Genomic DNA, 15,863 nt, shown 5'->3' with positions numbered 1-15,863 from the left:
CACGAACCTCAAGTATATTGAAAGGGCTTTATTAAAGGAAATTTCCAATGCAGTGGCCACTGGCGTACATGACCTCAAAATGACAATTTTGATATATTTACCTCAAAACACGTCTCAACTCATAAATTCATTAACCTGAAAATTAGTTTAAGTAGGTTTTTCTTCATTAACATTTTTTGTTTTTTCATTAAAAAATCTTCAAGAAGCAATGTTGTTTCAGGAATTTAAAATAATCATAGTTTAGGTTTGTGTCAATCTTCAAGTTTATTCGTTCAATTGTGGGTCAACTTTCAAGTTAGTTTGGTTCTCAAGATGGATCTTAAAATTATGCTTCAAAATCATCAAAATGTTGATTTGTGTGCGTGGATACTAGATAGGTGTATGCCGTGATCCGGATTAAATTATTTTCAACACTAGAATTTTTTTTTGAAGTAAAGATAATTTGATATAACCTGAGTTAAATTTAACTAGAATATAATATGAAATATGAGACTGAAAGAACTTGTATAAAAAAATAAAAAGAAATTATAAATTTTAAGATCTAATAATCTAATGTTAAAAATAAATTTTTTTTCAAGAAATACAACGCGAAAGAAGAAAGCCTGGGTTAGCTTAAGGTAACTTGACAAACCAACAATCTGCGATGTGAGATTGAAATTAAAAAAAAAAAAAAAGAATTTCAAAAGGAAGACTTGGTAAAAAAAACCAAAGTTTAATAAAAAAATGTTAAAAAACCTTAAGTCAGTCCAAGTTAACTTTACCAACCTGCTTTCAGAATAACCAAGTAGTAAGAAAAGTAAAGAAATGAGAAAGCTCAAGGGAAAATAATTTAATGAAAATTTAAAAAATTTAAAAAAAAATCATAAAATAATCAAGGGAAAATAATCCGAGTCAACTCAAGTTAGCTCGACTAACCCACTACATGTGACATAAGATCGCGATAAAAAAAAAATTATACTTCCAAAAAAAAGACCTGGCCAAAAAGATCAAAATTAAATAAAAAAAAATTGAGTAAAAAAATACAAGTCAACCTTGGGTTAGCTTAATTTATCCACACTTAAATAAACCTGTAGAAAAAAAAGTGAAAAAAATCACTTAAGCTCAACGAGTAATAATTTAATGTCAAAGTATGAAATTATTAAAAAAAATCAATCTCATAAAAAAATGAGGAAAAAAAAAATTAAGGTAACCATGATTAACTTTACTAACTTATTATCCAGGATATGAAATCAGATAACTCAAAAAAAAAAAGCGCAAAAAACAATGAAGCCAATGATTTAATAGCCAAATATCAAATAATGAATTTTTTTAAAAAAATCAATTTTCAATTAAAGATTGCCTTATTAAAAGGTAACTATCAAATAATGAATTAAAAAAAAAATTCAATTAAAGATTGCAAAGAATTCAATTTTCAATTAAAGATTGCCTTATTAAAAGGTAACCATGAAAAAATAATAAAGTAAAATATCCAACCATAAAAAAATTTAAAACCTAACCAATACAGACCAAACATGGTATAAAAAATGAAATAAAATAATTAGGGGCTAAATTGATAAAAAAAAAACTAAAAAAATGATGAACAAAAAGTTACTAAAAGAATAAGGACTGGAATTGGATAAACAACTAAAATAAAATTAAATATTGAAGGATAAAATTAAAAAAATAAATAAATTTAAAAAAATGATAAGAATATAATAATAAAAAAGAATGAGAATAAAAAAAAAATGAATCAAAACAAGAAAAGTATAAAGTGAAAAATAAAGTAATTAAAATTAGAAAAATAAAATTAAAAAAAATTAAATTAAAAAAATATCAAAGATGAAATTAAAAAAATTTAAATTTAAAAAAAACTTCCACTACAACCCACCCCTCTTTTACGAGCACACATAACATTCTTGAAAGAGGACAAAGCGCTGCTCCCAAAATCACGGTGGAAGCAGGACTTTGACCACCATAAAATCCTTCATGCACCCTTTAAATAGTGCAAATGTACGTATCATAATTGTTTTTAATAATACTTTAAAATTTAAAATCACTAGAACGTCCATGACAAAACCTAATAAGAATAATAAAACTAGTTGAAAAAAACTAAAACATTCTCGTAATAGCCTTTGTTTTTTTGAAGTACAAGGTTAATCTACCCTTTTACTGTTTTAAAAAATATAAAAATCCTTCTATGCATATATATAATTTTTTTTTTCTAAGAGCATGACCGTAAATCTATTTTTCATTTAAGCAAAGGAAATATTCATTAAACAAGAAAAGAAGAAGAAGACGTAAAGGCCATTCTCCAAGTTTAGAAACCTAATATTTTGGAAAAAGGGAATTGAAAGCTCGATGGAAACTACCTTTTCCGTGGATGGATATCTATTTCTTTATATTATAATTGTGTTATTTTTTAAAATATCACTTATTTAAAAATATATTAAAAAATATTTTTTATTTTTAAAATTTATTTTTGATATCAACATATAAAATAATTTAAAAATAATAACAAAAAATTTAAAATAAAAAAAAATATTTTAATTTTAAAAAATACTTTTAAAAAAAAAAATAAATGTACTCTTTCGTAAAATTCATATTCTTTAACGCAGGAAAATTTCTAAGCGCCCCCCGGTAATATCAATATCTATCCTCTTTTTAGAAAAAAAATATCCTGTCGTGGTTTTTTGTTGCAAGACTGTCTTGGTGCCGTCAATCATTATATATATATTTTTTAAAATCAGGTTTTACATTGATCCAACCCTAAATTAAATAATGAATTAATATATTATCAAATTAATCTATCAAACCCAACCGGATCAAGTCCATAACGTAGTGTTTAGCGTGGCCAACCACGCAATTGGCTTAGCTACCAAACAGGCCCTTAACAGTTTCCTCCGCTGTCGGCTGGTTTTTCGAATAACATTATCATCAGCAGGTATTCCTAATTCATGAGCAGACAACATACTACGCCGTAGCCAAACAGAGAGGTTCAACTCCACGTACGCGTGTCACAATCTAACCTGAGCATCACAAAAAAGGAAGGCAACCTTGAGTGACGCACAGGTGCAAAAGGGCATAAAAAATTACTCCGTCAGTCGCAACTCGCAACCAGTCACCAAACCCTAAAAGATTTCATCTCCTCTAACAACAACATTTCTTCTCTCCGTTCAGTATCTTGCTCGCAATGGCTTCTGCTCGTATCAGATCAGGCCTCCCTCTTCTCAACAGGATTTTGAGATCTGATTCTCTATCTACTCAACGATCGGCTATTCAACGCTCCGTCTTGACCCCTGCTTTCACCGCATCTCAGGTAACAAAATTATCCAATTCAATTACAGAGATTTTTTCGTAGAAACCAAACAGAGCGTTATTTTGATTTGTTTTTGGAGTTCGATGCCTAATTTTATTTCTATTCAATAAATATCTCATTTTCTCGGAAACGAAACTAAGCATTATCGGCCTCTGACAGGCGTTATTCTCGAAATTTTTGATCACTCTATATACCTAGTAATGATTAATTTACTCGATGCAATGAGGCATCTAAATTTGTTGGGCCATTTTGTTGTTGCAGCCCTCAAAAAATCTCAGCACTTCAACTGCGCGGAAGGAGGAGAAAATCAAGGTAATTGATCTCATTGGCATTTTAGACTTTGGTTTCTCTCATGCTACACATATTTCACGTGATTTTTTGAACCTTATGTTGATTGCCATGTAAATAAAAGGAGGATTTTTTACTCTTGTTACTGCAACTTACTGAGAAGTGTTTGAAAATTGTTCTGACAATGTTTGCTTAGAAAAAAAAGATTTTTTTTATGAAACTCTTTTTTTTTCCTTTTTTCTGAATTCATGTTCCTATGATATCACGATAAATCGGTCACAGTAATATAGAAATCTAGTAAATGATGTTTTGAAACCTGAGCTGACTAGATTTCCAGGGCTTCCGAGTAATAAATGTAAATCAGCATCTATTCCTCATTCTGTTAATGCAAGGGAATTTTGGGAAGTCTATAAATCTAGGAAATAGAGGTCAAAGCTAAACATATATTGAAGTGCAGAGATAGTCATGCAAAATCAGAAATTAGCTGCATTTATTTGTTTTAATCCTGATTTGGTGGTTTTTTATGGTATTAGTTGCCTATCACTTTATACGGGGGAACTGGAAACTATGCCTCTGCTTTGTTCGTAGCGGCCAAAAGGTCTAAGGTGCTGGATCAGGTTGAGTCTGAAATTCTTGACCTCATTGAGGCTTCAAAGAAAAGCCCAAAATTTTCTCTGTTCTTGAAGGACTTGTCAGTGCGAGCTGATACTAGAGTCAAAGCCATTAATGAAATTTGTGCTACAGCAAAATTTTCAGAAATCACGAAGAATTTTTTGGGTAAGATAAGCTTCTCTTGTAATTGGTATTTGAAGCCTGAGAACCGAATCTTTCTGACCATAGTGAATTTTAAGTTCTTGTGGTAAATATTCAAGCAACATGTAGATTAATGTATTACTGTCTTTCATTGGGCCAACATAAATTTAGCTTTTGTTTATTCGTGCTCAATGCTATGAATATATAGAAATTTCCCTAGCACTTCTGTATATCTTTGTTAAAGTGATTTTTTTCTAGTAATTAAATCTGGACATCTGGCTTAGCTTAGCTGATAAATCTCTTGGTTTTCCCACACACTTAGGATTGAAATGCTTCCCCAAACCTTATATCTGCTTCTGGGAATTTTAAGAAACAGACAAAGGCTATTACCTATTGTAAAGCTCGATGTTCAAACCTTTATGATCTGTGGCTAATTGGTATTCTTATTGATTTATGCATTCTTACTTTGGCTAAACTAGTCTGACTGTCTTTGGTTTTGTTATTATCATTTCCTTCTTGGCATCATGGTAATATGGCCTGGTAGATAAATGAAGAACTTTTAAGCATCTGCTGGATCTTGAGGACTTACAAGATTGTCCTCTTTCTCAGTAATAGGAGACAGTATGCTCCTCAGGATATTTCATAGGTGGATTGCAGCTTCCTGAGGGGATGGGATCTTGATGTTCTATGTGTTGTTGGCTAGTCTAATAGCTTATTTATACTATGATGTGATAGAACTAACACATTGACACCAGAAGCTAAAGGCCCTCTCGCAGTTTGTTTTCTTAATAGGCTGTCCTGCATTGGGCTGGAACTGTAGCTGAAGGCCTTTTGACCTTGTGTATAGTCATTTGGATCCATCTGTCTTGCAAATTTTACCTTGTACTGAACTTCACTTATATCAGGCTTGAACTTATGCCGATGTCATGCTTTATATTTGATATACATATAATGATAAAGTGGCATTTCTTTTTACCATGTTGACATGGTTATACCAAAATGAATCTATGTCAATCTTCTTTCGATGAAATCCTTTGTTGAAGAAATTATTATCATACAACATTTGATTGTAATTTATTAGTATAGCTTCTTGGTGATCTCTTGGCAATTGATAGTAATTATTTTTGCATTTCACTGCATCATCATGATCTGAAAGTTTCTTTATTGCCTTTTTACCAGTTATAGTGGCTGAGAATGGGAGGTTAAATTACTTGGAAAGCATTGTAAATAAATTCAAGCAGCTGACCATGGCAGACAAGGGGATAATAAAAGCTATTGTCACAACTATCATGGTAAGTTTGGCTGTTCAGTGGTAAATATTTTTGTTGGAAGTGCAAAATAATGATGACCATTATATAAATTGTATAGTTAGCCTTTGGCACTTGGCCTTTTTGCAACTTGTATGTTTAGTCTATTGCACCTGGACAGTCTTTGCTTCTTTTTTTTTTGCCTTTTTCCTTCCATTTTGTTTTTCCTTTTTAGGCTACATGAAACACACTCTCTGATATTCTTCTGTTATAGATTTTAAGGATTCCCTTCCTTGTACATGGTTCTTTTCAATATTATTTTGGGTTACACTCTCTTGGTTATTCTTAGTGGAGTTCTTGCTCATTGAAAAGTATGTAATGCAGGCGATAAAGAGAAGCAAGATTAAACCTCTAAAGAGCTCTGCTTTTGTAAAAATAATATAAAAAAATTCTTAAGGGGACACAATTATTGCTTAAGTTCGATATGGTGCTTATTCCATGCCATCCTTGTCTTTTCCAGTCTACAGTAGGCTATATTTGAGTAATTTTATGGTGCTTGAGAAGTAACTAGCGAGATCTTGTTAGTTACCCTCTGTGATCCACTTTAAAGAAATGGAGAGATATAAGTAGGAGAGAGAAATCCTAGGTGAAGATATTCTTATTATTTTTGGTGGTTTATGAATTTTATATTATCTCTTCTTTGTGTTTGTTTCTTTCTTCAAAGTGGGTCCTAGAGAGTAACTATTAGGATGTTACTAGGTACTTCCCAAGCACCATAAAATTTTCCTCCATATTCTCAGCTCCCCTCAAGTTGTTAGCTAATTAGGATTTTATTGAAATGCAACATGAGAGGTCCATCCATGTCTTTTCCAGTCTACAAGAGGTCATATTCTCAGGCCCCTTCAAGTTGCTAGCTAGTTAGGATTTTCTTGAAATGCATCATGGAGATCAGTGAGTTTGCCTTTTGTTTTCTTTAGTTGTCTTTAATCTTTCGTTTTCCGTTGAAGTAGTGTGACTTTGTTTTCTCATTAGGAGTACATGCGCATGTAATGTTTGAAGTACTAGAAATTTATATAATCAATTGATGCTTTCACTTCATATAGCTTTTGGCATTAATTAATCATTGCACCGTCATTTTATTTCTCTAGAAAAATAAAATTATCTTAATGTTTATTTATCTACCAATCAATTGGTGTTTTGTACACCAGGTTAGGCATCTCCACGGGCAAAGAAATTATGATGTAATTTGGATTTTGTGATAATTTTTGGCTACTTTCACATCCTTCATTCCATACCTTGAATAATGCTCTGCTCAATTTCATATTTTCTTATGACCTAACAGCCTAGTTGATCCTTGCTATGTAAAGTGCTTGTTGAGTTCAGAGTGTTTTACCTCTTGATATTTGGAATTTACTGTTACACTCTTATGCCAGCCCCTACCCCCACAAGAGGAAAAGGAATTGAAGGAAACGCTGCAGGATATTATTGGACAAGGGAAGACCGTTGAGGTTGAACAAAAGGTGAGCATTATTACCCAAATTAGTTAGTTTGATACTATGCCACAGTGAAATTTATCCTGTCTTATTTTGTGCCAGATTGATCCTAGTATTCTTGGGGGGATTATGATAGAGTTTGAGCAGAAGTTGTTTGACATGTCCATAAGAACTAGGGCGAAGCAGATGGAGAGGTTCCTGCGTGAGCCTGTGGACTTTGATGCCCTCTGAAAGGTGCCACACCTAATAACATCCAAGTTTTCCAGGTTACCTCTGGACCAATTTCTGCCAATGCTCCATGAAGGAAAAGTTATCTGTATTTCTTGTTTGGATTTGTTCACCTGTACGGCACCCTTTTGACATGGGATGCTCGCAAATAAAAATCTGTGCAGGCAATCATTAATACACCTTTACTTTCTTGCTGAGATTTCGGTGATACTATGTTTTTGAAGGTTATAATTGTTCAAAGATTACTCACCTGCACATTGAGTTTAAGCGCACGTGTGCTCGCATTGGGCTCCTTTGTGTTGTCTTTCGTTTTCCTACAGCAGCTAGTTTGTTGGATGCAGACTAATTAGTGTGGAGTTCATGATATTTTTGATGCGTGAACTATTTTATTTGAGTGCACTAACTTTTATTTTTTCTATTTGAATGTGAACTTACATATTTGTTTATTTTTGTAATATTAGATTTCATTAAATGCACGATGATGTGGTCATTGAATTGGCGTTGGCATTACACACCAAGTATACATGAACATTGAGTGTATTTTTAATTTCTGTTCTAGTGGAACTACTACAAATTTTTTATGTTCGAGTGTTAGTACTTTTAATTTTTTAAACTGGATGCTTCTAAACTTCACATTTTTATATAGATCATGTTTAATCAAGGTAAACAAAATATTAAAACATACAAAAAATAGTGAAAATAAATTCTTCAAATTAAAAGAAAATAAAAATAAAAATAAAAAGGTGAATTGTCCTAATTTATTAGTCTGACTCTCTCTCTCTCTCTCTTTTTTTCTTCATTTTTTCACGAACTAAACAAATATTTGCTGGTAAGATTTCTTGATTATGTTCTAAATTCAAGTTTTTTATATCAAATTTTCTTTCATGGGCGTGTACAATGATCTCGTTTATGCGCGTGTATACAATCTTTGATCCCATTTATACTCGCATACATTAGTTTCATAAAAAGCTGCGTTTGTTTTCGTTGTTTTCTTTCTTTTTTATTTTTCATTATCTTACCTAGTCATGGTCCACACTAATTTATTTTCTTACCTCTCTCTGTTCTTATTTTTAGTATCATTAAGAAATATTAATTTAATATTTTTTCGAAACACATTTATTTTCAAAAAACATTTAAAAATAAGAGCTATTAAATTTAAAAAACTCACAACAGCAGATGCGGGTAAGGTTACGGTGACAAAGTAGCAATTCTGAGAATCTCGTAGATGGTGCTTCTCTCGCCATAGATAAAAGCCCATTAGTTACCTTGATTGAGCGAACCTGTTTAGCATTGAAGGGCTAACGCATAATATGAGAAGCTATAAATTTCTTAGCATTTGGGTTGGAAAATGGAAGCAACAACAGTGGCTTTTTGCACATATAAAATGCAAATGAATGCATGGATTTTGGATACATAACACCAGTGGTTTGCTTTGCTTATTATAACTTCATATCATGAAACCTGACATTGCTCCACACTATCAAACACTCATTACGACTCTCACTGAGAGATTTGCTTGATTGATGTGAATTTTAACGTTTGAAAGTGGCTCCAAAACTTTGAAATTGGAGTTTTGGAATCTGGGATTTATGTTTATTTACAATTGCCTCAGATATGATTATTGAATGATTTGACAAAGAGCCTATAGTTACAAGACTCAATTCGAGACGGCAGTATCAACCTAAGTTTTGATTTTATTTTTGAAGAAAAGACACTCAAAACAACATTATTTTGGTAAAAAACAACCTCACTAATCTGTGTTTTCGAATAAAATTATAGATTTTTTTAAAAAATTTTAATATTAGCAAATGTTTTTTTTTTATACAAGTCATCATAATTTTTTTTGGAATTTGATTCAGTTGCTTAATTTATTATGAGTGTCTATTTTTACTGTAATATAATTAAACAAAAAATATTATTTTTTAAAAGTCATTAAACCTATCTAGGTCCATGATTGATATTAACCTGAGTTTCGAGTCACTCTAAAATATCTTCCTCTCAATAATGAAATAGAAAGGGAAAAATACTAATGAGACAAGGAAAAATCACACTGCAAAATAGTTTGTTACAGATGAATTTAAATTAAACAAGGGGCTCCTCACAATACAAAATCAAAAATCTTAATCTATATATGTTTAGCAATTTAATTTTTAGTGAGTGTTAACAACTCTTTTTAATATTCATCAACACATATAATCATCAACTATATTTTATTAAAAATATTTATCAAATCTAGAGTTCACAATTTTTTTTTTTTACCGCTAAAAAACAGTTTTATAAATTTTGTGCTTTTTTTATATATTATATTTTTTTTTAGTGTGACCCGTAGTGGAACACAAGTAAATTATCTAGGAAAAGAACGAAATTAGCTTCCCACGACACTAAATAAAGTATCTTAATTTATATTTATATATTAGTTTTTCAACTTAGTTTTTAGTTAATGTTGATAATTTTTTAAATATTTTTAATGTATATAATTCTAAATAATATTATGAAATGACCACATCAACTTTTTTAATTATTTGCTAAATTTTTTTATTGATGTATAACTCCTGCATATTGTTTTACGTAAAAAAAAAAAAACTTTTGCTACAACTTGGATTAGAGCACGGAAATTGGTCCAATCAACCTTTGTTAAAAAATATTACCAGTTTTAACGGTTCAAAACTTCACTGTTACGAATCAACCTTTTCTCCCCCCCCCTGTGTTGGAAAGCAATTGGTCCAAAACGTATAGTATATATTTTTCTCATTAAACCTGATGAAGACGAGTGAAAATATTACCAGCTTCAATGTTTTCAACATCTTCCGATTTTTCTTCAGTACAAGTTGGTTTCAGTGATCCTTGAAACCACACATATAAATATAGATCAATTACTAATAATATTCAAGATCGCAATTGGGGATATATATAGCTTCAATTTAAGGTGTTTCCTCGTTGAGCTTATAATGCTCAATGTTTGGTTTTTTTTTTTGGTCTATATGTACTAGAATTATTATTTTATTGTTTTTTTTTGGGTGATTTATATATTGATAACGACCAATCCACACAAAACGCGGATCTTATGCTAGTCACTGCAACATTGGAAATTAAGGAAGTCATCTCGAATGTTTGGTTCAAATATTGTTTGCATGAGAAGTGATGAAGAGATGGAGACCCATGGAAATCATAACTGGTCATGGAGATCTCTATATCTCGAGTGAATTAATTAGCTCAGATTTAATAATTTGTGATGTGTGACTTGTTTTACAATGGAAGCAAATCCTGTTCTCTATTTGATCTCTACATGAAAATATAATAATAAATAATCAACTCATGTCTTAGCCATGTATGTAGAACAAACTCAGGGAAAAGAAGGGCCGGTGGATCGTGATCTATAGCACAAAGGCAAGCAAATAATTGAGCTGATCACTTCTCGTGGGGGCCATTGTTAAAAACCCTCCATCTCCATTTTATCACTCTCCGTTTTGGCATTGATGCCCTAAAAAGGAAGGACACTCATAGCGTCGTGGACCTTTTAAGGTGATCATGAATACATTGGGCTATATGATAATCGAGCAAAATATTTTACTTGTCTTCACTTCTGTTTCATGGTTCTCGAGAGTTCTTTTTTGCTTTTTAAGTCATAATTTGATCTAGCACTGTCGAAATTATTTGCTCTTGGCCCCTTATATTTGAAGGCAGACAAAGATATGTACATTTCTGGGCACGAAGTTAACAACTATCTAGGCTACGTGGTCTTTCTTGTCTTCCTAACAAAGTTGGGCATATGTTGCTTAGGACAGCCTCATAAGCATGAGGTAGATTTTTTTTTTCTTTTTCTTTTTTTGGCCTGGACAGCTGTTTTTAGACAGAAGAGAATGCTTTGGAACCATTTGAGTAGCTTCAGAGTTTTGCAGTAGTTGCTTTTTACCAGAAAATTTGCTGCAGTCCTTGTCGACACAGAGGAATAGAGGATCAAGGACTGAACAACTCCATAACCCTTTTGTTTCACAAGAATTGACCAAGACTAGCTCTCATCTAATACTTATTTGGCTTGGACAATGACTAATTTTAAATTTCTGATACTGTATATATTTCCTTTCATATTATACATGAAATGCTTCCATAGAGCAATTCGTGGCATGTAGGGAAGAGGGGGTTAGGTAAGGAAAGGACATTGCTATAAGATAGATAACTCTTCCAGCGCATAAGAAAATGAAAGCTACGAGGTATCCTTTTGCCTGAGATAGCTAAAATGCTCAAATTCTCATTTTCTGGTCTCCATATCAAATAGTGCCAAGCTTGTTGATCACTGATGAAGACCACCTGTCAAGGTCATTTAGTTCCGATTCAAAGTGAGAATATCTTGGTATTGATCATTCCTGAACTTAATTAATAATTAATTTTCTGCCTTAATTATCTTGCTAAAAGCAACAAACAATACATGATATATATAATGGTCCTGGAATAGCTTATTTACTATAATTATAAAGAGTACTGGAATTTGCTGTCTTAGAAGTGTATATAGGATAAATCTATAACAACATTAATAATTAATGTTATGATTATGAGGATGTGGAATGAAGATGATTTTGAATATCAGATTGATTATATTCTATAATGATGTTGGGGTTTTAAAGATTGAAAAGCAAAAGCCAAATTAATAGACAAGAAATGAAATACTTCTGCATAAATTTCTTTGAATTGATGAAGATATAAATATTTTACTTTCAACTGTTCACATAGCCTTACAAGACAAGCAGATGTCCTTATTGAAAATGAAGAGAAACCTTAACTTTATCTATGAACACAGTCATGCCAATCTTACTGATGTTACCATTATCTGCTTAATTAGCTCATTAACCTCTGCCTTTATCCTTCATGTCCTTTCAGGTCCTCAACTAATTAACACATGAAATGGACATAGTTTTGTACCTACAGCTATATACAGAGGACTGCTGACACCTATCTTGTGCTTCCTAAAATGATTAATCAGGTACTGGCACTTATGATGGACGCTCTGATTCATCTTTTTGTTTTTTTTTTCCCCTGGATATATGATCACTGTTATTTTGCCACACGAAATATAATCTTATTAAGTTGCATGACAGCAAGCATTCTAGGGAAAAGAAAGCGCTCTGGCTGCAAAAAGATATCTCTTCTCTATAACTAGCTTTCTGTTAGTAGGAAAATGAGAAAGTAATTTGCTTGAGAAGCAAATACTATCAGGCAGTTAGCTGACAATAAAGAGATTGTGTTTGAATGCAATTCACGTTAGCTAGCTAGTAATATTAATCAAGCTCAACAGACAAGCATGTAACGAATTAATATGCAACAATAATTTTGCCCTAGCTGGAGAAAATGTTGTACTAAAAGTACCTGTGCATATCTTCTCTCTGGATTTGAAGCCTGCCACCCGTGTTTTAGAAGTATAAACCTAGAGAGAGAAAGAGAGCATTATGTGAAGTGGAAGCAAAATTGTATCTGTCTCATACACACATGATGATTACCTTGTGAGTGAAGAAAAATGCATCGAAAAAGACAAGATAGAGTCAAAGACAAGAAGACCAACCGTTCCTTCTCTTTCTCTATGAGCTAGGGAGGTCCCCCTCCAATCCGTTTTCCACTCTACCCATCAACCAACAACAGACACAAATATTGCTCTCTCTCTTGATCTTTCTCTTCATATTCTTATTGTAAAGCAAACCCCACAACCATCACAATCATCGTCAGTCTTACCACTCCATGAAGCGTCCTCTTCCCTCTCTCTCTCTCTCTCTCTCTGATATACGACTACAAATTAACAATATTTATCATTTACCTAGCTATATAGCTTTCTCTCATTTCGATCAAACAAGTTAAGATTTAAAGAGAAGAAAGGCTCCCGTAGTACTAGCTAGCTGGCTGATCAGAGTATACTATCAAACACAATGAGGAAGCCGGATCTAGTGGGCAAAGATAGAGTACCGAGCAATAGTAGCATTAACAAGGCCAAACTTAGAAAGGGTTTATGGTCACCAGAGGAAGATGAGAAACTCATCAAGTATATGTTAACTAATGGACAAGGGTGTTGGAGTGATATTGCTAGGAATGCTGGCTTGCAAAGGTGTGGCAAGAGTTGCCGTCTTCGTTGGATTAACTATTTGAGACCTGACCTCAAGCGTGGCGCCTTTTCTCCTCAAGAAGAAGAGCTTATCATCCATTTGCACACCATTCTTGGCAACAGGTATTTTTTTTTCTTTATTCTTCTCTTTTATATATAACGGTCAACCAAATAATGTTATGTGTGTGTGTATAACATTTTAATTATGTCAACAATCCCAGTTCCTGCCGCTGTTTCGTTTTGTAAATACATCAAGATACTCTTGGATCGATCGATCATGCATGGATAAGAAAAAGAAAGAAAAAGGAAGCTAGAAATTACTTAAACAAATTGGTAATCCGACCTAGTTTAATTACTTGTAAATTCACAAGATACAGTACGTAGTACCAGCTGTAACAAATGTGTAGCGTAGACAAGTTGCAATAATGTTAATTATTCATCAGTTTCGTGACGAGAAAAGTATAAAAACCTCCCAGACATTTGTAGATATTAAGTGGATATAATGTATAGAAACATTGAATGCCAGTAATATTCATCCACATTTTGCCTTCTCTTTATATTATTTTCACCTAGAGGCTTTGAGGAGTTGTCAATGTGTGCGCGCGCTAAACTACGTATTAACTTCTCTTAATTTACTGTAGCATGCCATTGCTCCTAGCTCCAGTGGGTCATCAATTTGATATGCCCTGTGAGAATATATGTAGTTTACAGTTGGTTTTATAAGTTTGTTATATGGACCGAATAGTTTACCAACAATTAAAAATTTCTGACATGCCTCTTATTTGGACTTAATTAATTTCCAGCTTCATTTAATTTGATCATCCATAAATCATTAACGTTCTGCACAATTTTCGCTGAATATTCTCATAGCACTTATCATGTTAATTTAATCCAAATTGGTCCAGTGCTATAAAAAATCTTAACAATAGAAAAGTTAAAATGAACAGTTCTGAAAAAACCTCCCACACACACAAAAAAAGAGCACTAATCAACTTTTGTCGCCCTTTTTTTAGAGGTTTCCTTTATGCCTAGCAGAATCTGTTCAGAAACAACAGGGGAGATAAGAAAGGAAATATATATTCTGCCTAGTAGGAAGAGAAATAAGCGTGTGCTCATCCCTTCCTTCTCAGCTTTCAGCTTAACTAAGATGCATGCTTTGAATATATATGGATACGTTTTTGTTACAGACTCACAGTTATGTATTTAAACAAAGCAGGTGGTCTCAGATCGCGGCACGTCTTCCAGGAAGGACAGACAACGAAATAAAGAATTTCTGGAACTCCACATTAAAGAAAAGATTGAAGATCAACAACACTTCCACATCCTCACCAAATGACAGTGATTCGTCAGAGCCTAGAGATCATGCCATAGGAAATATCATGCCCATGCATGATCCTGACATTATGACTCTATGCATGGACTCATCTTCCTCATCATCCATATCCATGCAAGGTATGATCACAAGCAACCAATTTGATTCTTTCTCCATGCTCAACAACCGCTATGATGTGACTGGTGCAGCGAGTTTATTTGACATGCCTACATGCTTGACACAAGTGGGTATGGGAGATGGATTTTATGGCGATCATTATGGGATTTTGGAGGCCACTAATAAAACGGGCCTAGAAAGTGATCTTTCTCTTCCACCACTAGAGAGTAGAAGCTTTGAAGAGAATAATACAGTGAGTGATAACAGAGTTGCCATGAAAAGCAACAGCAACAACTGCTTCGATAACACTTGCTTCGATAACACTTGCTTCAACAATACTGATCAGAGATTTAAAGTAGAGGACATGCTGGGGCTTGAAAATCATTGGCAAGGAGAAAACTTAAGAATGGGAGAATGGGATTTTGAAGGTTTAATGGAAAACATAACTTCCTTTCCTTTACATGATTTCCACGTAGAATAACCATCTACCCTTACCCCCCCCCCTTCTCATAAAGCTACCCTTTGCTATCGATGCTATGTCCTAGGAAATTTTGGGCATACACTTTCTTCCTCAAAATTACCAAAACAAACTTCTTTTCCAAACTTTCTCTTTTTTTTCCCCATCAATGTTCTGCTTGCTCTTTCTATACCTTTTGTTTCTTCCAGCTGTGAAAGAAGTTTACGCGTGAACACTATCCTTATTGCTGGAAAGGCATGCAATAAGTATTGCAAATTAGAGATTAGAGGTGGCCAGAGATTCTTTGTATGTAATTGGATCGGTTTCTTCGAGGCATTCGGTCATTTCTTGGAACGAGTTGGTGCAATAATCATCGTTCCCTTGAAGGAGAGAAATGTGAATAGCAGTATAGAGTGTAGAAAGGGAAATAAAGGCATGATTAGTAGGTGAGTTGTGTAGTAGCATGTACAAATTATAAACAGAAAATAATGAGGAGGAGAAGGTTGTTCTTAGTGGGAGATGAGATGTGATGAGAAGGATAATGTAACACAGTACCTTACGTTAATAAGAAGAATCTTGTTACATACA

At 33.0% G+C, this 15,863-nt stretch overlaps 2 protein-coding genes across 2 annotated transcripts; both read left to right on the top strand.

The window, feature by feature from the left end:
- The first annotated feature begins 3,026 nt into the window (after positions 1–3,026).
- On the top strand, positions 3,027–7,722 carry LOC118027692 (ATP synthase subunit O, mitochondrial). Its single transcript, XM_035031123.2, has 6 exons — positions 3,027–3,295; positions 3,557–3,607; positions 4,117–4,360; positions 5,516–5,628; positions 7,017–7,103; positions 7,179–7,722. The coding sequence occupies exons 1-6, from the start codon at positions 3,170–3,172 to the stop codon at positions 7,305–7,307; spliced, it is 750 nt and encodes a 249-aa protein (XP_034887014.1). The 5' UTR covers positions 3,027–3,169; the 3' UTR covers positions 7,308–7,722.
- Positions 7,723–12,995: 5,273 nt separating this feature from the next.
- Positions 12,996–15,863, top strand: LOC118027693 (transcription factor MYB83). Its single transcript, XM_035031125.2, has 2 exons — positions 12,996–13,512; positions 14,606–15,863. The coding sequence occupies exons 1-2, from the start codon at positions 13,217–13,219 to the stop codon at positions 15,297–15,299; spliced, it is 990 nt and encodes a 329-aa protein (XP_034887016.1). The 5' UTR covers positions 12,996–13,216; the 3' UTR covers positions 15,300–15,863.

Source organism: Populus alba, chromosome 9 (assembly GCF_005239225.2).
Source record: "Populus alba chromosome 9, ASM523922v2, whole genome shotgun sequence".
Classification (NCBI taxonomy): Eukaryota; Viridiplantae; Streptophyta; class Magnoliopsida; order Malpighiales; family Salicaceae; genus Populus; species Populus alba.
The sequence above is the reverse complement of the archived record's forward strand: the minus strand, read 5'-3'. Positions and strand labels throughout refer to the sequence as shown.